At 46.9% G+C, this 20,146-nt stretch overlaps 1 protein-coding gene across 1 annotated transcript; it reads left to right on the top strand.

Annotated features, from left to right (window-relative positions):
• The first annotated feature begins 817 nt into the window (after positions 1-817).
• On the top strand, positions 818-16,247 carry Nrv3 (sodium/potassium-transporting ATPase subunit nervana 3). Its single transcript, XM_077700520.1, has 6 exons — positions 818-1,053; positions 1,816-1,956; positions 2,937-3,056; positions 4,981-5,162; positions 9,401-9,514; positions 15,868-16,247. The coding sequence occupies exons 1-6, from the start codon at positions 939-941 to the stop codon at positions 16,105-16,107; spliced, it is 912 nt and encodes a 303-aa protein (XP_077556646.1). The 5' UTR covers positions 818-938; the 3' UTR covers positions 16,108-16,247.
• The last annotated feature ends 3,899 nt before the right edge of the window (positions 16,248-20,146 follow it).

The raw sequence follows: 20,146 nt of genomic DNA on the forward strand, positions 1-20,146 counted from the left end.
TTCGGCAGCATCGCAATAGATCTTTACTTCGGCGGAATTCCCAGTTTTGTCCACTTCATGTCCGTTTCAAAGTGTCTGTTTCGAGCGAGCCTTATTGGCTGAAAGTAGACGACCGAATGTGACGCAGCATATCCATTGGTCACAAGCCTCTCCAGTGCAACTACGCCACGTCGGAAACGGACGCGAAACGGACATTTTCGGGACGGACCCAACTCAGAATACCGACCCTGGTCTCAGCTATTGCTAAAATTTTCAGTTTGAAACTACAAAAATTGGAAGAAAATAACGGAACTGAAGCTATATAAAATTCCTCTCCCACAGTGATCTTGAAACCCAAGTAAAAACAATTTTTTTTTGTGTGTGTGGATCCTTGTTCCAGTGACATGGGAAGAAGGATAGGCCGTGCAAGGATTCTCCTCTAGGGCTAAAATGAATGAATGAGTAATTGGTGATCAGTCAACTGTTGAACGGACGAGTTGAGTTCTAAATTTGCGCGAGTTGTTGGGGGTAGCCGCAAATCTCTTTCTGGGGCGATTACTGCAGAGTTCAAGGGTAACGCCCTGCAGAGAGCCAGCCGCCAGATACTGGGCCAAACTTTCCGTCGCGTACTGGCAGAGGGAAGAGCGAGTCCCCGCCCCTTACGTCACTTATCGGCCGCACACTGATGGAAAATACGGCACCTCCCGGGGGTCGTTTGCGTGCACTGTACAGGTAGGAGCCGCGAGAAGTAAAGCACAAAAGATAAGGGGAGGAAAAGGGAAAGCGGGGACGAGTGAGAGGTCGCCAGGCGTCATCGTCGGGCGAGGAGGCCCGCAGGCAATGAGGTCGCCGCACAGGCGGCGCCGGCGGCGGTGACGACGGTGGCGCTGCGAGCAGAAAAGTGTGCATCCGGGCCCTTGCTCCAGCGTCATTCCATCGATCGCAGAGGTGCTGCAAACATGGCCGGCAAGGAGGCAGATTACTACAAGAAGGGCGAGACAAAAGGCGGCTTCTTGCGGTTCCTCTACAACCCCGACACCAAAGAAGTATTCGGCCGAACCGGCCTAAGTTGGTGTGAGTACCCGAGGCTGTTTTTCCCGAGCGCGCCTCCGCTGTTGCTGCATGTTAGCCAACTGCACGAGTTCGGCCAGCTACTGGATATCCGACCGGTGGGAAATCAGGTGCGCGTTGTTCTAAGGAACTAAAGGGTATTAATGGTGGAGAGAAAAGTGTGTACTATGGTCAAGGGTGCACAAAAGCTTTCGGGGGTAGTAATCGGGGTAGTTACTGACTGGATGCTGGGATATCTGCCGTGCTGGACTGGTTGGTAGCCGACCCCCCCCTCCCTCCACGCCCTTCTCTTCGTCGGGTATCATGGCTGTCTTGCGGTCAAACTGAGGACGTTTAGTTTTGCGCCTCGCCGCGGGTACGCGATCGGTGCGTCTTCTGTGCCCGATTACTTCGGGGGATTTTGGCGATTTCCGGAAGAATCGTTTTGCAGGTGTGCGCGCTTACAAGCTACTAAACAGCGTTTAGCATGCACTGCTTCGCTAAGTGAACGACCTTGAGCCGAGTGAGCGGGTCGCGTTGTTCGTATGCTGGCCACGATTCGCGCCGATGAGAGCAGCAGTTCTTTCAGTATCCGCGAGAACAAGTTTTGCTCTTCTTCCACGTGGTTTCCAGGTCCTTGCGTCGCGAATAAAGGTTGGGCGTGGAAAAGCACCATTCGGTTTGGTTGCGAGAATAACTGTTGCGTGGTCCGCTTGCAATCGCTTTGGGGCTGGTGCGTGCAATCGAGTTAGTCACGAGGCATTTTTCCCTTTCTGTTTTTTGCAGTTAAGATCACTGTTTTCTACATCATCTTCTATGCCTGCCTTACCGCATTTTGGACCATTATGCTCATTGTGTTCTACCAGACGTTGGACACAATCAAACCCACATGGGTCCTAGATGGAAGTTGCATCGGTACAGTCCCAGGTAAGCAAAATTTGCCAATTATTCTCTGTTGAAAGTGAAAGCTCATCAGGCTGCGTACATTCAAGCTTGTTTACAAGGGTACGGCAGAGCTGGGAATTCGCTGTTATTACTTCTCAATTCCTTTAGCGCAAGAGTAGCTGGAAACGCAAACATACACATTGCAATGGAAAAGACATCAAATCAATATTCGGGAGTTTCGTTACACAACCCACCTGCTTCTTTTTATGCAGCACAAACGCAAGCATAGTACTTTCTGCCAATTCTCAGCTTGTACTTTATGGCAGAAACTTTCATAATCTCACCTGTAAGAGTATTTTTTGGAACCTGTACACGGTTGCTGCGTTTGGAAACATGTGTTCGCATCTGCTTGCATAAATAGCTTATACTAGCTGATGAAGCTTGTTTCCTCTCACTGTTCCCATGAAGCCGCCGTTCACATAGAGGGCACACATTCCGAAGCTTCGCCCAAGGTTAGAATGTCGTTTTGGGTGCAGGGGACATTCATTGTTCTCAAGCGTCACCTGGTTTCTTTTTTATTAGAAAAATATCTCAAGGTACGCAGCAAGCAAAGATCTTATGTCGGTCTGCACATGTGGCTTTGCTTTGAAAAAGTTTGAGGTGCCCATATTGAAATTGCTGTCATCTAGAGAACATGTTTTCAGGTGATCGGGAAAGAATAAACAGGTTACTTTACAAACACCCAAATTATAGGAGTTGATTGAAGTTATTGCCGGTGTTCTGTTGCTAATATAAAGTGTGATCAGACATGAAAATTAAAAAATAATAATACTTAGGGGCTAAAATTCTCTTCATTTCTTTATTTTCTTGTTGACAGTACTAGCTTTGAGCAGGCATTCCAAGTGCAATTCTCACTTTGAAGCAAAACATGGAATGTGCTTCCAGGGATTTTATTCTTGTTGTTGTTGGCCCCACCCAATAGATTATTCAGCGCTTTAATTCCGTGTTCTTTGACCTGGCAGGTCTAGGCTTCCGCCCAAGGCCTCCGGAGAAGAATGTTGACAGCACTCTCATCTATTTTAAGGCTGGCAATGGAGGCACCTGGAAGTATTGGGTGGATGACATTCAAAGTTTTCTGAAGGGTAAGTAAATAAAACTGAATCTGAGTGGAGGCTTTTGCCAAGTGCTGGAAAACGTCTTCAGCACAGCCTCTGTGGATTATTTAGTGTATTGGTTGGGTCACAATTGCAGACTGAGGTTCGTACAGGGGTGCACAGGTGAGGCTATAGCTGGGCAAAGTCCTCTGGAGATTTACGCTAGCTACCCGCCGCGGTGGCTCAGTGGCTAAGGCGTTGCGCTGCTGAGCACGAGGTCGCGGGTTCGATTCCCGGCCGCGGCGGCCGCTTTTCTGATGGAGGCGAAAAGCAAAAACGCCCGTGTGTACGAGATTTCGGCGCACGTTAAAGATCCTCGGGTGGTCAAAATTAATCCGGAGCCCTCCACTACGGCGCGCCTCATCGCCTGCATTGCGTCGGCGCGTTAAACCCTACAATCAATCAATCAGATTTACGCTAGCTGCTAAGGTCAGCCTTGGCTTGAGCAGTGCTGTTATTTGGATTCCTTCACTTAATTTACACTGCGGATAAAATACAAAGTCATGGAAGGCGAATTGATGGCCCAAGCTGTTCAACCACCCATCAAACACATGAAAAGAGGTTTGACATCGAAACCAGTCTGCTCAGTATATTTTTTCAGTTCTCTCTTACTATCTTCTTGCCTGTACAGACACTGCATGTTGGGAGAAACGATGTAAAGGCCTCCTCCTGTAAGCATCTAAAGCAAAGAATATATTCGGTGTAATTTTCATTTTTCACAGCTTATTGTGTGGTGCCATCTGCACCTTCACTGAGAGGCGTGTGTCTTTTGAGCCTTATCCAAATCTGGGTGATAATTTCAGCTTGTAATAAACGAATTATGAGCATATTAAGTCATTCAATGTGTTAACATGCTATTGTACAAGTAGAAGCCAGTAAGTGGTATGGATGCAACAAAACATTTTAATGGCAAGGTTTGTAGGGTTGCCACCTTCCCTGTTTTTCACCGGCCCGACCGGTTTTTAGAAAGCTGGCTGGTTGCCAGTCCGTACTTAAAACCGGCCGTCATTGGCCGGTTTTTTGGCCATCATGCTGCGATTATTTATTTGGCTATTTATGTGCATTAATTCAGCAACTACGACGATAAATAGGAGTCGGAAAGCTGCGCAAAGACACGCCAGCAGAGAAAATATGCGGGCGAGATGCAAAAAAGAGCTTTTAATGGACGAAGTATGTGAGGCTTCTTTTCAGGGCAGAGCATTGAGAGTGATAACCGAAATTTCAGTAACTTTCAGTACAAGCGTTATGTTGATTCCTCTCTAGGAAAACGCAACAATGCATATGGCATTGCATGTCATAAAACATGGATTCTTTTTATTCACTGCAAATTCCACCTTCTAAATCCCACGCCCCTCCCCCGAAGGGCCGTTTTTTTTTTTTTTTTTTTTCGGGGAAAGGTGGCAACCCTAAAGGTTTGTGCATATCCAACTGCCTCGAGCATAGTTTTGTTCTTCATAGCTCACAACGATGGCAGTACCAAAGCACGTACGGCTGTACGGTTTCGCTCTTGTGCCAACCTAATTGAATTTTTGCAATTTCTTTCGGCTGGTTTCAGTTGTTTGTGCAGACCCTGTTCGTATTTACCTTCTTTTCTTAGTTCTTCCTGTAAGCTAGATACCAGAATTTTTTTTCTTTTAATACTCTACACATTAAAATTGTTCACTGTGCTTTTTGAGCATGAGGCATGAAATTTGCCGAGATTTATGCTCTTAGAGGTCCAGAATGACAGTAGTGAAGTAGAGGGCCACTTTGAAATAGTAGGCTAGCTTTTGCATTTCTGGTTGTGTGCTAGCTCTGTAGCAGGGCTTTATTTTAGCCATAGGAGAAATATGAGCAGGGCAGCGGGCACCTGTCTCTCGAGCGCCGAAAAAAGCCGGGGGACGTGGCCTTGTGCTGCGCTGTGGTCTTGCAGACTACGACCGGCAGGAGGCGGACGGGGAGCACGTGCGCACGTGCAGCTTTGATCAACCCATCGACCCCAAGGAGAACAAGGCGTGCCGCTTCGCCCTCGAGCACGTCAAGAGCAACTGCTCCAAGGCGCAGGACTTCGGCTACGAGTACGGACAGCCCTGCATCCTCCTCAAGCTCAACAGGGTAAGGCCTGGTTCTCTTTTTCAAGACATGCATGATCATCAGGGCTAGCAAAAGTGGTTGAAATGCGGCCACCAGTACTTGCCTGGCAAAGGAAGCTTCTATTGGCTACATTGTTGATTTTTGTTTCATTGGCAGCTGAAGCAAGGTCCTCATTGATGTCCTTGCTAAGCACGGAACATTTGCTTTGCATTTCCTGGTTGAGGCATTAGTGCAAACTGCCTAGCACAAAATCCTTGGGCACCCGCCGCGGTGGCTCAGTGGCTAAGGCGTTGCGCTGCTGGGCACGAGGACGCGGGTTCGATCCCGGCTGCGGCGGCCGCTTTTCTGATGGAGGCGAAAAGCAAAAACGCCCATGTGTACGAGATTTCGGCGCACGCTAAAGGTCCCCAGGTGGTCAAAATTAATCCGGAGCCCTCCACTACGGCGCACCTCATTGTCTGCGTTCCGTCGGCGCGTTAGACCTCACAATCAATCGAAATCCTTGGGCCTTACGACGAGCTGTCACTGTTACATATGGAGCTAAATTTCTTTAAAGTGCTGTGTGAGGCTTCCATTGTATGAAGAAGAACTGATTGTGAGACCAGCGCGCATCCCCAGCACACTACCACAGCTTGGTGACTAGCTGACTAAAGGTGGACCCAGTGAATGTATTCTGGCTTTCATCTTAGAGACGAACTGAGGCCTATGCAAGCAATTTGATCGTGCTAATCACAGAAGTAGCAATTGCGCGACCGAAAGATGTTCCTCAAATTGTCATCCAGCACAAGCACACTAAACGCAATAACAAGTGAACTTGGGTTTGGGATTCAAACCTGGGTCTTACAGAATGTGAGTCCAACATGCATCTCTCATGCACCGTCGCTGAGCCTTAGCTTTAGCTCTCAAAAGGTGAACGTACTGAATGCAATGTGGCCTTAGGGTTAGTAGCGAGTGCTAAAGACATCGCTGGAGGCCTGCAGGGTTTTTATTGTGCTAACTGCAAAAGCACTAAAAGCCAAGCCTGCTCTAATGGTGAATACGTGAGGCTTACAAGGGTGAAGAAGGAAGGGTAGGTGCTAGCTAGTGCCATGAAGGAAGAGATGACCAAAAAGAAAATGGTGCGAAAGAAAAAAAAAGAATCGTGTTGATCGCAGTCAAAGGACACAATCCCACCAATGCAGGCATGCAGTAGTACAGTAAAATGTTGATGATACGAATCTCGCGGGACCGTGAAAAATATTAGTATCATCCGAAACTCGTATGAACCAGCACAGGCCAAAAATTTGAGCTCTGAAAAACGTTTTCGTTTCTTTCCCTACTTTCGCCTGAAGAAATCCGTGACCCTCTTGTGCTTTTTTTTTTAACCTTTATGTGGCTGAACAGTCCATTCTAGACTTTCATCTCCTCACTCGCGGTGCCCAAGCTCACAACAGGGGCATTTTTGCACGCGATTCGTGCGCGTGGAGTTGCGCACGTGATATTTTCACTCCCACGTCGGTGATCCCGCGGCTGCCTGTGCCTCGATCAATATATTCTTACACTACAGTCACTGCAGTGAACTAGAATATTCTTACACCGTGGCCTCAGTCAGAAAATGACGCGTGACAGTGGGAGGAGCCCCGCACCACTTCACCACCGAAGCCGCCGCCATGTTGCCGCAGCCGGCCGTGCACCGCGCAGCGTGCAGGTGGTTTCGTGGCAGCGTCAGTGCGCCTGTGGACTGCGTGGCGCGTTTTTGTGAGCAGAAAACAGCCCGGCCGTTCTTGTAGAATGAGCGACAAAGAGGGGAGAGAGAGCCCGTACGTTGCAGTCGCTTGCTCGCTCGGCAGTTGGGCGCTATGCCGACTCGTTCGTATCATCCGCAGGGCCGCGCAGGTCCGTTCGTAAGAGCCAAAATTTTTCCCATTGCAAACAATGCAATTTTGCCGGGGCTTAACAGAAATTCGTATTATCCCGAAGTTCATATCACCCAGAGTCATATCATCGAGATTCCACTGTATTTGGAACATGGTAATTACAAAAGTACCACGGTATGTTTACGGTACCATTGGCCATAGAGGATCTCTTAGCTTGAAATAAGTTGTAATGCTTTTGCAATCCTACACGTAAGCAGTCCTAATGAGTGCCCCCTTAACTTTTTGCACAGCTGGTGTTGTACAAAAGAGCAAAAACCCAATGTTGTGCGAGTGCTGTTCTTCAATTTGCAATTCTTCAACATTGAAAACACTGGTATACTTGGTATACAGTCTACGCTCGTTACAGCGGATCCGGCAACAACGGACTTTCGGTTACAACAGACCATTTCTGTGCGTTTGTCTGGTCCCCATGCATTTTAAATGGAATCCACTCCGTTCATAACGAACCCGGCTAGAGCAGACTATGGGCTACAACAGACTAAATTTTAGGCGAAAATTGTTTCCACTGAATGTTTATAGCGGACTTCCGCGGGGCCGGCACCCGATATGCTTTTTTCTTTGTTTAGTTTGGCAAGAAAATTGTTGTCTGGCAACATTGCTGGCAGCTGGGTCATTGGCGCAGCCAAGCCAGTGCCAGTGGCTTTTTTTTTGTTTGTTTGTTTTGTGCGACCAGCAGCATGAGCAGCAGGGTAGCTGGTTTCACTGTCGGATAAATTAAGCGTAATTACCGCTGTCGAACATAGGGAAAAACAGGCCGACATCTCCAGAAGTGCAGGCCTGTCTAAGCAGACGGTCCGCTCTACCGTCAAGAACAAGGCCGCTGCCGATAAACGCGACTCCGGTGTTTATGTAATAAAAAACTCGGGTTCAGTGGAGTTCGGTCTTCATTATCCCCATGCAAGCATCGTACCCGTTCCGTTCGGTGAAAAAGGTAAGAAATGCCCCGGGGGGTTGATTCCCATCTATTGTGTGCAATCTGCCGGTAACTGCGCAGTCCAGCTGGTGTAACTTTCGATTTCACAGCTGTCCGTCATCAGATTGTCTCATAGCAGCTGTTTCAATGACCAAACAAAAATCGTTAAAAATGTGGAAGCTGCTTTGGGGGAACGTCAGGCAGTGACCCGATTTGTTTGACGAATGGTTTTGGAAAACCGGCCTCGTCGTGGAGGGATTTGAGACAGCCTAGCTGATGGCCACGACGGATGTTTTGTAGCTGGTTAATAATTGCGCCTAGTTATATTCTTGCTTTATTTGCTCAGATTATCGTGCATGTTTCCATGCTTGACATGCACTAGGCCTTTTCCAAGTGCCGGTGCTAAGCTTTGGAAACTGTGTTTACGCGATTCTTTGCCATCGCCCTAACAGTGTGCGGTGGTGTTGCGGGCGCGTAGAAAGAACAAAGTGTGTGTACTATGCATATGCAATGTCGGGCTACGGATACTGCATACTTCGGCTACAGCGGACGTTTTTTTCCGTATTAAGAGGGTCCGTTGTAATGGGCATAGACTGTACTTCAGACAATAAAAGCATGCTGCAAATTGAATGGCTAGCAATATTTGTAAAGTATTCCAAGTTCCATGATTCATGCATGTCGAGTTGCCCGTGAACACGAGGAAAATTTGTCATCTCTCGCCAAGGGGCAGGTTTGTTGTTCAGATACAGAGTATGCTGAAATGCTGACAAAATGCCAAAGGAGCTAGACTTGAAACTTGGTGCTTTGTGCAGTTATGGGGCAACGTGACCAGATAAAGGGCCCAGTTCTGCACTTGCATCAAGCAAGTGAAAAAGCAACACGTCAATCTTGAGCTGAGTCGCTTTTTGAGTGTGTGTTTGTGCAGCTGTATAATTCACATTTTACCTTAATCTAAAGAAACATTTACAGGCAAAGGTGTGTACTATTATGGATCCAGTGTCGGACGATTGAAGCCTAGGCTGTCCTTGTATCTGAGACTTCTCGCGCAGTTAAAGGGTCCACGATGACAGCATACAACCTTGCTTCAGATAAATGAATAAATGACCATGGCAAAGCAGCAAATGCCAAGTTTAACGCACACTTTATTTATTTAGGCTGGATAATTAGAGAAAAATGGATAGTGGCGACCCATGGAGGCATTGTGACGGACATGGTGATAAATGTCAGAGTGACGTAACTCACTGGGCAGTACGGATTTGGTGAGGCTGTTAAAAACAATTGCAAATGTGAAAGGTGGAGTCAATCATGCGGTGCCATCTGTGCATGGTTCTTGTAACGGAGAAAAGCTCTGCTACATTTTTAACCCTGCTGTAGCGGCTTTTTTGCTACATTTGTCCATGTAGTCATAAACCTTTCTTTCAAACTTTCAGATTTTTGACTGGGTCCCTGAGCCTTATGACAACGACTCGTTCCCACAGAAGATTCCAACTGACGTCAAGGAAACCTACGATCCCCGTTATGTTTACATCACCTGTGAGGGAGAGGTGAGTGGGGTGGCTCGTTCGGTTAAAGTTTCTGTTACAGGCTGCCTGGGCAGTGCAACAGCATGGAGTTTCAGAAGTGCTTTGACACATTTCTCGTGTTTTTTTCCATCGTGCTTTCTACTTTGCACTTTCAGAATTCACTCACGTAAGAGGCATTGCTGATTTGCAGAGACTGTGGTAAAAAAAAAAAAATGTATGGTAGGTGGGAACCTTGAAAATAAGACCTAGGGCGGGCATGGGCCATTCCTGTGACAGTGTGTGTAGCCTAAGTATGGGGGGAAGAGAGGATGATGTGGTTGAATAACACGCAAGCTCATTTGAAATGTTCTGATCACATTACAGTAGAATCTCGATAAACGGAAATCGCTTAAACGGAATTGCCGCTTAAACGGAACAGTTGCCTGGAATTTGGTTGGTTTTGTATTCAGATAACGTAAAAAAAACTCTCTGTAATCGGAACTAAAATTTCCTCATCACCGTGTAAACTGAACCAGACATGGAACTTGTGAAATCCACTGGCATGAGAATCAGTTTTTACGGTTCGGGCTGTTTCGTTTTTTTTTTTTTTTCTTCCTCCATGTCTTCCTCCATCTCGTAAGTGGTTAGCTGTGTTAGCGCAACGTATGCAACATCGCAGTTCTTGTTCCAGTCGTTCGGTCTCGATTCTAGACGCCGAGGCTACAGGGCTCACCTCCTGTCGACTCGTTCGTGCCATCATTGTGCTATTCGTTCTTCATTACCACGTTGCCGTCTTCTACATTCGGTGGCTCGTAAGCACTCGCGAAGTTGAGGCCTCTAGCCTCCGTGAAGATGCAGTTGCAAGGACTCAAACAAAAATAATTGACGCATTTTGTAGTGCACAGCGACTCATTGTTGCCAAATCAACTTTGTGAATGCTGTGCCTACGCTTGTAGTTTTCTTGCTTTCTGAAAACTATCAGCTACTGTCACTTTCTAGTGGTTAGAGTTCCATGAAATGCCCTTAGAAGTGTGTACGCACATAAATTTGCACCTTAAAACATCTCTCTCAGTAAACGGAGCTCCTGTTAAATGGAACTAATTTTTCCGGTCCCTTGAAGTTCCGTTTATCGAGAGTCTACTGTATAAGAAACTTGGAATGATTGCTGTGGGCGCAGCCTGGAGAGAGGAGTAGTGATCGCTAGGTCTGTTATGTTTGTGGTAATGAATGCTTATCACAAGTGATGGTCTTTCATAGTTTACCGTCTCTGAAAAACAAAGATTGTCAGTGAGAACACAAACAGTACAGTGCTATTTTTTAACAAGCAGACACTACAACCAGCAACCTAGAACTATATGCCTGGTAGTTGCTTTGCTCAAGGGGAAATGAACGAATACCAGACTTAACGCACGTTGCATGCATGTTTCAGAATGCATAGGTACATTTAACCCTTTGAGGGTCGAATTTTTTTGAAAAAAACTTTCCCTGGTGGTCAAATTAGTTTATTGCGGATTTGGAATGTACAAAATGTTTAAAGTCTAGATTAAATGGTAAAAAATTATCAGAAACAGTATTTTGGGGTCAGCATCACTTAGAACTGAAAAATGTTCAATTGTATTTCAGAGTGTGGTATTCTTTGAAACACAGGTCTACGCACAGTGCCTTATCGCAGTCTGCACGCATAAAGCGCGTGTCCGAAAATGAGCTGTCTTCTTCCGAAGAAAGACTGTCTTCTGATTCAGACTCGGTGAAAGGAGCAAACTCAGAGTAAAAAGAGTCATCGCGGTCGGTGTCATCAGAACGGGCAGTTTGTTGGGCCAAATCGCTGCTTTGCCGTGCATCTGAACTTGAAGGCAACTCAGTAAACGGGGAGAGCGAGAATAACTCGTGCGCGTCGGTGATAAACAAGCTAATAGAAGCACCAATATAGGTAGAAATCAACTTCCGCCGCCCCCGCAACGGAGTCTCCGAGTAGGTTACTTCAGTTCCAAGCAAGGAGGGCAAGAATACCTAGTGAGCACGGGTAATAAACAAGATAAGAGCAGCGCCAATAGAGATCGAAATCAACTACCGCCGCCCCTGATAGCGAGCGCCGATCAAGTTTCGCGCGCCTCCGATGCGATCACGTGGCGAAACTGAAACCGCGAAACGCGTTGACACGTACAGACGCCGTAACGCGCCGAAGCCAGAGAGTTCTGTTTTTCACCGCAAGAAGGCAGCACAATCAAATTTCAAACACTTCTTGTAAGTCCCAGGAGGTGGCAGCACCTCCCAGGGAGCATGCATCGTTAATATGGCGCGAAATTTCAAACGGATGCTCGAAATCGTACCCGTACGGCAAAGACCTTGCGGGATGGAAAACCTCCGCAGTACACGTACGGCAAAAACCCTCAAAGGGTTAATGCTCACTGCAACAAGCGTCATGCGGCGTTTTTGAGTACATTGTGCACCACTGCTACTTGAGACGCCCATTGAGAAGTTAGCTGGCTTGTGGGACTCTGAGTGGCAAGAAATGCACGAGAGGAACAAGCAATATAATTGCAGGCAGGAGAATATAAAAAAGTTGCAGCGATGGCGTAGAGGTAGAACACCCGCCTCGCGTGCAGAAGGACCGTGGTTCGAATCCCGGTGCCGGACAATTCCCACCGGATTAAAAAAAAAAACCCCCGCGTATTGATGGAATTGCACAAAGGGGCTTGGGGTGCGGCCTGACCCCGGCGACCATTGCCGGTAATGCACTCCCTCACCAGAGCAGGATTGGCCACCCTGGTGTAGTAACGGCCACAACCTCCCATGAATACGCCAATTAACCCTCGGCCCTCAGTCCCCAGCGGCTGCGAAGCAACTGACCACGGCGGCGGTCAGACGTGTGACGCAGCAGAGGGTGCTAAGAATCCCTGGACCCGGACAGGCCGCCAATGGAATCTGAACCTGGCAACGTTTAAAGTGCGAACCTTTTCTAGCGAAGCAAGTCTCGAGGTGTTGTTCGAGGAACTAGAGGGCATTAAATGGGATGCAATAGGGCTTAGCGAGGCTAGGAGGGCAGGCGAAGCCCTTACGGTGCTGAAAAATGGACACGTCCTATGTTACCGTGGTCTAGAGGACAGAAGAGAACTGGGAGTGGGATCTCTAGTCAATAAAAGCATAGCTGGCAACATAGACGAACATAGACGAATGGAGCATTAACGAAAGGGCAGCAGGTCTTGTAATTAGGCTCAATAAGAGGTACAAGCTCAAGGTGGTGCAGGGCTACACGCCCACATCTAGCCACGACGACCAAGTAGTGGAACGCCTCTATGAAGATGTGGAATCGGCAATGGCTAAAATAAAAACGCAGTATACCGTAGTTATGGGGGACTTCAATGCTAAAGTAGGCAAGAATCAGGCTGGAGACAAGGCAGTTGGGAACTATGGTCTGGGCTGTAGAAATAGCAGGGGGGACCTACTATAGTTGAGTTTGCATAACGGAATAACCTACGCATAATGAATACCTTCTTCTGTAAACGGGAGAGTCGGAAGTGGACCTGGAGGAGCCCGAATGGGGAGCACAAAAATGAAATAGACCTCATATTATGCGATAACCCTGGCGTCGTGCAGGATGTGGAAGTGCTCGGAAGGGTAAAGTGTAGTGACCACCGTATGGTAAGATCTCGAATTAGGCTAGATTTGAGGAGGGACCGCAACAAGCTAGTACGTAAGAAGCCGATAAATGAGCCAACAGTAAGATGTAAAGTAGAAGAATTCAGGATCGCGCTGCAGAACCGATATTCCGCCCTTAACGAGGAAGCCGAGCCTACGACACAGGAAGCAGCGACAACCTTACACGCATTCTCACGAAGTGTGCAGTAGAAGTCGGGTGCACTATGGCTAGACAGGATACTCGTAAACTTTCTCAGGAGACGAAAGATCTAATCAAGAAACAGCAAACCATGAGAATCTCCACCGCAGCTGACAGAATAGAACCAGCCGAGCTCTCGAAGTTAATCAATAAGCGTAAGACAGCTGACATACGGAAGCATAATATGGAGAGGATTGAATACGCTGTAAAGAACGGAGGTAACCTGAAAGCAGTGAAGAGACGTCGTGGCGTGGGGAAAAATCAGATGTATGCACTTAAGGATAAGCAAGGCAATGTCATCACAAATAGGGATAAAATAGTCACAGTGGCCGAGGAGCTCTATAGGGATCTGTACAGCAGCCGGGACATACAGGATAATGCCGAACGAGACAGTAGTTCAGAGGAGATAGACATCCCACCAGTAACGACCGAAGAAGTAAGGAAGGCTTTGAAAGAAATCAAAGGGGGCAAAGCACCTGGTGAGGATCAGATAACAGCAGACCTCTTGAAGGATGGCGGAGAAATTGTACTTGAAAAACTGGCAAACCTGTATACGCAATGCCTAATGACCGCAATGGTACCGGAATCTTGGAAGAACGCGAACATCATCCTAATCCATAAGAAAGGCGACATGAAGGACTTGAAAAATTACAGGCCGATCAGCTTACTGTCAGTCATCTACAAGGTATTTACCAAGGTAATCGCTAACCGAATCTCTGCAACTTTAGATTTCAGTCAACCTAAAGAACAAGCAGGGTTCCGTAAAGGTTATTCAACAATGGACCATATTCACACGATCAATCAGGTGATAGAGAAGTGCGCTGAGTATACTGAGCCCCTATATATAGCCCTCATAGATCATGAGAAAGCATTTGACTGGGTCGAAACCCTAGCAGTCATTCAGGCATTACGGAACCAGGGGGTAGATGAGCATTATGTAAGAATACTAGAGGATATCTATAATGGGTCTACAGCTACCATCATCCTCCGTAGGGAGAGCAGCAAAATACCTATAAGGAATGGTGTCAGACAAGGAGACACAATCTCTCCAATGTTCACAGCACGCTTACAAGAAGTATTCAGAACATTAGATTGGGAAGAGGTGGGAATAAGGGTTAATGGAGAATATCTCAGTAACCTCAGATTTGCTGATGACGTTGCCTTGCTAAGTAACTCGGGGGACGAATTGCAAAGCATGCTTACTGCAGTGTACAAACAGAGTAGAACTGTGGGCCTGAAAATTAATATGCAGTAAACTAAAGTAATGATCAATAACCTCGGGACAGCACAGCAGTTTGAGATAGATGGCGAGGCAGTGGAAGTGGTAAGCGAATATATATACTTAGGCCAAGTTGTGACCCCAGATCCCAACCATGAGGCAGAGATAATTAGAAGGATCAGAATGGGGTGGGGTGCATATGGCAGACATTCTCAGATAATGAATAGCAGCCTACCATTGTCACTGAAGAAGAAAGTGTATGACAGCTGCATCTTACCGGTACTCACCTATGGGGCAGAAACTTGGAGGCTCACTAAGAGGGTTCAACTTAAATTGAGAACGACTCAGCGGGCAATGGAGCGGAAAATGATAGGTGTAACATTAAGGGACAAGAAGAGAGCGGAGTGGGTCAGGGAGCAAACTGGTGTTAAAGACATATTAGTAGAAATTAAGAAGAAATGGACGTGGGCAGGGCATGTAATGCGAAGGCAAGATAACCGCTGGTCATTAAGGGTAACAGAGTGGATCCCTAGAGAAGGCAAGCGTTGCAGGGGGCGGCCGAAAGTTAGATGGGCAGATGAGATCAAGAAGTTTGCGGGGATAAATTTGTCACAGTTGGCACAGGACCGAGGTAATTGGAGAATAATGGGAGAGGCCTTTGCCCTGCAGTGGGCGTAGATAGGCTGGTGATGATGATGATGATGAATATAAAAAAGCAATGATTGATAGGCACGCATTATGAACACACTGGTGGGAATACCTGCAGCACTTGGCAACCATTGCCTGTTTGTTCCCAAAGGGTGGAGTTTTGAAGTTGGCCAAGTTGGGCGGTGTTCGTGTGGCGCCTCGCCAGTTTAGCATTCTATTCAGTAATCATCGAAAGTGACCATGGGTTGCTGATGGTGTCACCAAGAAGCGCAAGCATCTTCTTTCTCTCTCTCTCTGCACTGGTTTAGGAGCAGCCTTCTTACCATGGCTTTTTATTTCCAGCCAGGTGTTTGATCTGAAGACATAATGGTTATTCTCGCAGCACCGTGGGAGCTCAGTGGTAGTCATGTGAACTGGAAATATGTCTTCACTTAAAGGAACTGAAGTTCTCTGCTCCGTATTTGAGATTGCCTTTGGAGCTTCCCAACTGTTAGGCAAGCGAGGCTTAGCACAAGTGGTAGCCGCCGTTTTTCTTTCCTGATTGAAAAACTTGTTTGTGACATTCACAAGCATCGCAGAGCTGTTATCAGACGGCTACTTTTTGATGGGCATGCCAAGAGCACAACAGTCAGTCAAAAGGTACAGCGACTTCCACCCGCGTGACGGCCCCGATGCCTGCTTTTTTTCCAGAACGTGGCTGACGTGGAGAACATGGGCAAGCTGGCGTACTTCCCCAACAACAGGATCGAGAACTACTACTTCCCGTACCGGAACACGCCGGGCTACCTGTCGCCGTTTGTGTTTGTCCAGTTCTTGCGGCCCGAGCGCGGCGTCCTCATCAACGTGGAGTGCAAAGCCTGGGCCAAGAACATCAAACACGACCGTCAGGACCGGGTCGGAAGCGCCCACTTTGAGCTGATGATTGACTGAGCCCTGTGTGCCCTCACTGTGGCTCCCTCTGTTACGACACACACACACACACGCGTGGTGGCACCGACAAACCGCCTTCTTACCTCTCCCTCCTTCGGTCTCTGTTCAAGCATTGCTTCCCGCCTTGTCCTGTGTGAGTGTGAGTGTGTGCGCGCTGCTCGGTTCTCGGTGCCAGTCAGGTCAGAATGTGGGCAACATTTCTCTTTTTCTTTTTCCTCTCACAGACCCCGCATTTCGTTAAAACATGTCAGTCCTGCATTTCCGAACAGCATCAAAAGGCTAACTAGTCTTGCTAGTATTATTATTATTATTATTATTATTTTTTGTTGCCTATTGTTCCTTCACAATCTGGGAAAAGAATTGGGTTGGGAAGTGGGTGATGTGTTTGCTTCCTGCCACGGACATTCCAGAGAACTGCAGCAGCCCTGTTGTTCGGCCTCCCTCATTGCTCCATGCCTCTAACCTTGCCGCCACCTCTCTCTCGCTAGCCGTTTCATACTTTACATAGGTTGTTGGGTCGCATTTCACTGCCTCATGGTTTCTTTGGCTTTTGTTTTGAGGTTTAGATGTGAAGACGAGGTTGGTGCCGCAGGGAGAGTTGTTTCCTTTCACAGTCATGGTTTTTCGCTCGCCCTGCGTGCACGCGCGCACATAATGTGCGGACTCGCGCCAAGTGGATCTCCCAAGCAACAAAACAAAGGCAGCGCTGTGGGCGGCCCAGGGGGGACAGACTTTGCAGCAGCACGTACTGTTAGGCTAGTGTTTTCTCGCCTCTGTAGCATCCTTGTGCATGGTTTCCGGAGACGTAGGCGTTCATTTCGGGCAGTGTCGGAGACGTCGAAGGGGGGAGGTCGCGAGGCCGAGAAGAGGGCGATGCCCCGCACTTGCACCGCCCTTCTTTAACCCAGCCCGGTGACAGGCCCTCTAGTTTGTGATAGTTGTTTAGGATGAGTTGGCTGCTGCCAGGGGGACAAATATCGGCCCGCACGCTCTGTCGCCGTGGTGGGGAGCAGTGGCGGTTTCCCGAGGAGACGCTGTAACCATGTCCAAGTTCAAACCGTGGCACATGTGCATTAGGCTGCCTCGACACACTGCAGTAGAGGGGCTGAGCTGTGATGATGATAAGGAGGAGGTGGCCCTCTACTTTTTTTTTTTTTTTGTCTTTTGCACGTGTGCTGGAGTTGTCACTGTAGAAACGTGGCCAGCACACTGTGGCAGGGGATTACCTTGTACGTACGCTATTGCTTGGAAGAGTAAAAGTTATTGACACTTGGCCTCGTGTGTGCGTGTCTCACTTAACACTGGGTGTCACGTTGGCATTCTGCGGCGTTCACCTGTGGATGTGGTGACTGTTCTTGCAGACTGGAAAAGGTGTTAGAAGAGATGCTCCCCTCCCAAGCATGCAGATATCATTCAAAACACAAGCTCCCGTCTATATTTGTTTTTAATGAGTCTGTACAGTGACTGGCAGGCCATGCCTTCCATAGGAGAAAGCTAGAGCTCTTGAGGAAAAATTTCTCTTCTGTTGCATGTACACTTGGCAAAAGTTGGCTTTACTTTTAAATATGCTGGTAATAAAAGTGGTTTAAATTATTTTGTATTGTTTGCCCCTAAATTAAGTCTTGGAGCGGTCTTCAAAAGGAAAATTAACAGGTGGCTTTTGCCATCGCAGTGCTAACGATCAACTACCATTAATACGAAGTCCATGGGGGACCGCAAAAACTTGAATTAACGGACATCTAATTAAACAAAGTACAATAATAGCATTGTCATTAGTCTGCATCACGTTTCCCTTGCTGATTCCATTCAGATTCTCAACTTTCGTCCCCCAGCCTAACATATGACGTGGATTGCAGTGATAGTTGATTCTTACGGGTAAAATTGAAGCCTGAATCGTCTACCACGCAGACTGCTCGCACAACGCTGTGTGCTACCACCGAAAAAGGTTTGAAAACCTAAAAAAAAGATGCATATGCTGGTGTGAGGCTCACAGGGTTTGCACAGGTCCTTGAAAACCCTTGAATTTAGAAGTGTCAATTTCAAGGCCTGGAAACTCCTGGAATTTTTAAATGGTCCTTGAAAACCCTTGATTTTTCCGGAGAGAATCAATGGCCCTGTCTTTTCACGAGAATTTCAAATGTTTGTCGTGGATTTTAGGTGTTAACAAATGTAAAAAAAACATTGTAACAATCAAGTTTCAGTGTATTGCGTGAAATTACAAGTTTGGTAGATTTTCATTATTACGAAGCAACATTAGGAGCAGGCATTTGTCAATCCAATCTATATCACGATACAATCCAGTGAAAGCCAGCTTCTGTTCTCTATCTTGCATCTTCCATCTAGTCTATGGACGGTTGCTCATTGCATGTTTGCTGTTCCTCATACGCTTCATCGACGTTTGCTTTTACGTGAAAATGGTGGACGTGTACATAGTTCATCCTGCCTTGAAGCAACACTTGCTCGATTTAATTTCAGCTGATACTCTTGCTGACAAAGCAGGAGATGCACGCAGCATTAACTAAGTTTTGAAATCAATCAGTCTCAGCAAAACACCAAGAAAAAAGAAAAATCTCTAAATACCAGTCATGAAATAAAAAAAATGAAGCTGGGGGAGCATTTACGAACCCGTTAGCACCTATCTATATATGCACTAATGTGCTTAGATATTGTGCAATAAAAAACTTTTGCATTGTGTTGGAAAAGTTATAAATAATCCCAGATAAAGCATTAGACGGGGACCTTGAAAATGTGTTTTGTGGTACTTGAAAGTCCTTGAAAACCCTTGAATTTTTGCTTTTGAAGCCTGTACGAACCCTGGGCTCAACTGGCCTTCCACTTCAACTGCGCGCTGCCTCAGTTGCAATGGTGCTGACATCAGTAGAAAACACGGTGCTGTTTCTGAGCTTGAAACTTTTGAATTTTGAGAGAAGGATGCTCACCTCGATGCTTCTTATTTGAAATAACTTGCAATTAACCGATGTAATTAGTTATAGCTTTGAATTATCGAGCGATTTCTTCCATTGGATTGCATGTCAAAATTGCTGAGGCCAGCGCATCACTTCCAATAATTCGAAAATTCCAATTAAGCAACTCGGAATTATCGTGGGCTGACTGTGTTGCCTGAGTGCTCAAAAAATCGCATCATGTGTGCACTGCATAATCAAACTCCACCTTGCTTCTGCTACTGGCTGTGGAAGTGGGGCAGCCAAGACTTGCTGTGTTGCACAGGTCTTGCGACTGACCATCAATGCTTTACTTTCAATAGAAGCTGCATACGGAGGTAGAACTGTTGCGACGTGACGATGTGGTATGAGAAAATGGGATCAAAATTTCCATTGGCTGTGAGGGCAAGTATGTGCCAGCCTCATGTCCAAATGACTGTGATGCAACATGTGGCCGAGAAGGCAGGTACGCATTCACTGAGCACTGCTATCCATTGGTCAGACGTGTTGGTGTGTTTTAAAATGCTTTACTGCCCAGCGTTCCCACATGACGGGTGATGTCACTTTGCCTGCTGTTCTCATGAGTGGCTGCTAAAAGGAGCCTTGGGTTCAGCCTCTCTGGCTTTGAGGTAAAGTTCTGACTACTAGCACTGATGGCTTGAGTTCGAATGCCAGCTGGTCTAACCATGTTTTTGCATTTTTAAATTGTAAAAAAATGTTTTCTAAGATCAAATCTAAAGGTTGTCTTTGTTAATAATGGTGGTTTGGTATCATTAGGTCAGATGAATTAGGATGCAGCCTATGACCATAATAATTAACGCTCTGCATCGCACAAAGTGACATAACATGCTAAGAGGTGAAGGGGGGGCTGCTGGACAGCGAAGCGCATGGTTTCGTGTCACTTAGGTTGTTTGAGGTTCAACGCATAAAGTGACTTCTCATGTTAAGCAATGGGGGAGCATTGCGCAGCGAAGCATTTGGAAGCACGTTTTGTTGGCTGTGATGCGCCGTGTGGCTGTGAACGCAAGTATGTATCTTCCCATAGGGGATGTGCCACCCTCATGTTAGACCTAATGTGATGCGTTGATGTCAAGCTT

The sequence above is a fragment of the Haemaphysalis longicornis genome, unplaced genomic scaffold (assembly GCF_048455015.1).
Source record: "Haemaphysalis longicornis isolate Haplotype H1 unplaced genomic scaffold, Haemaphysalis longicornis Haplotype H1 scaffold_2, whole genome shotgun sequence".
Lineage (NCBI taxonomy): Eukaryota > Metazoa > Arthropoda > Arachnida > Ixodida > Ixodidae > Haemaphysalis > Haemaphysalis longicornis.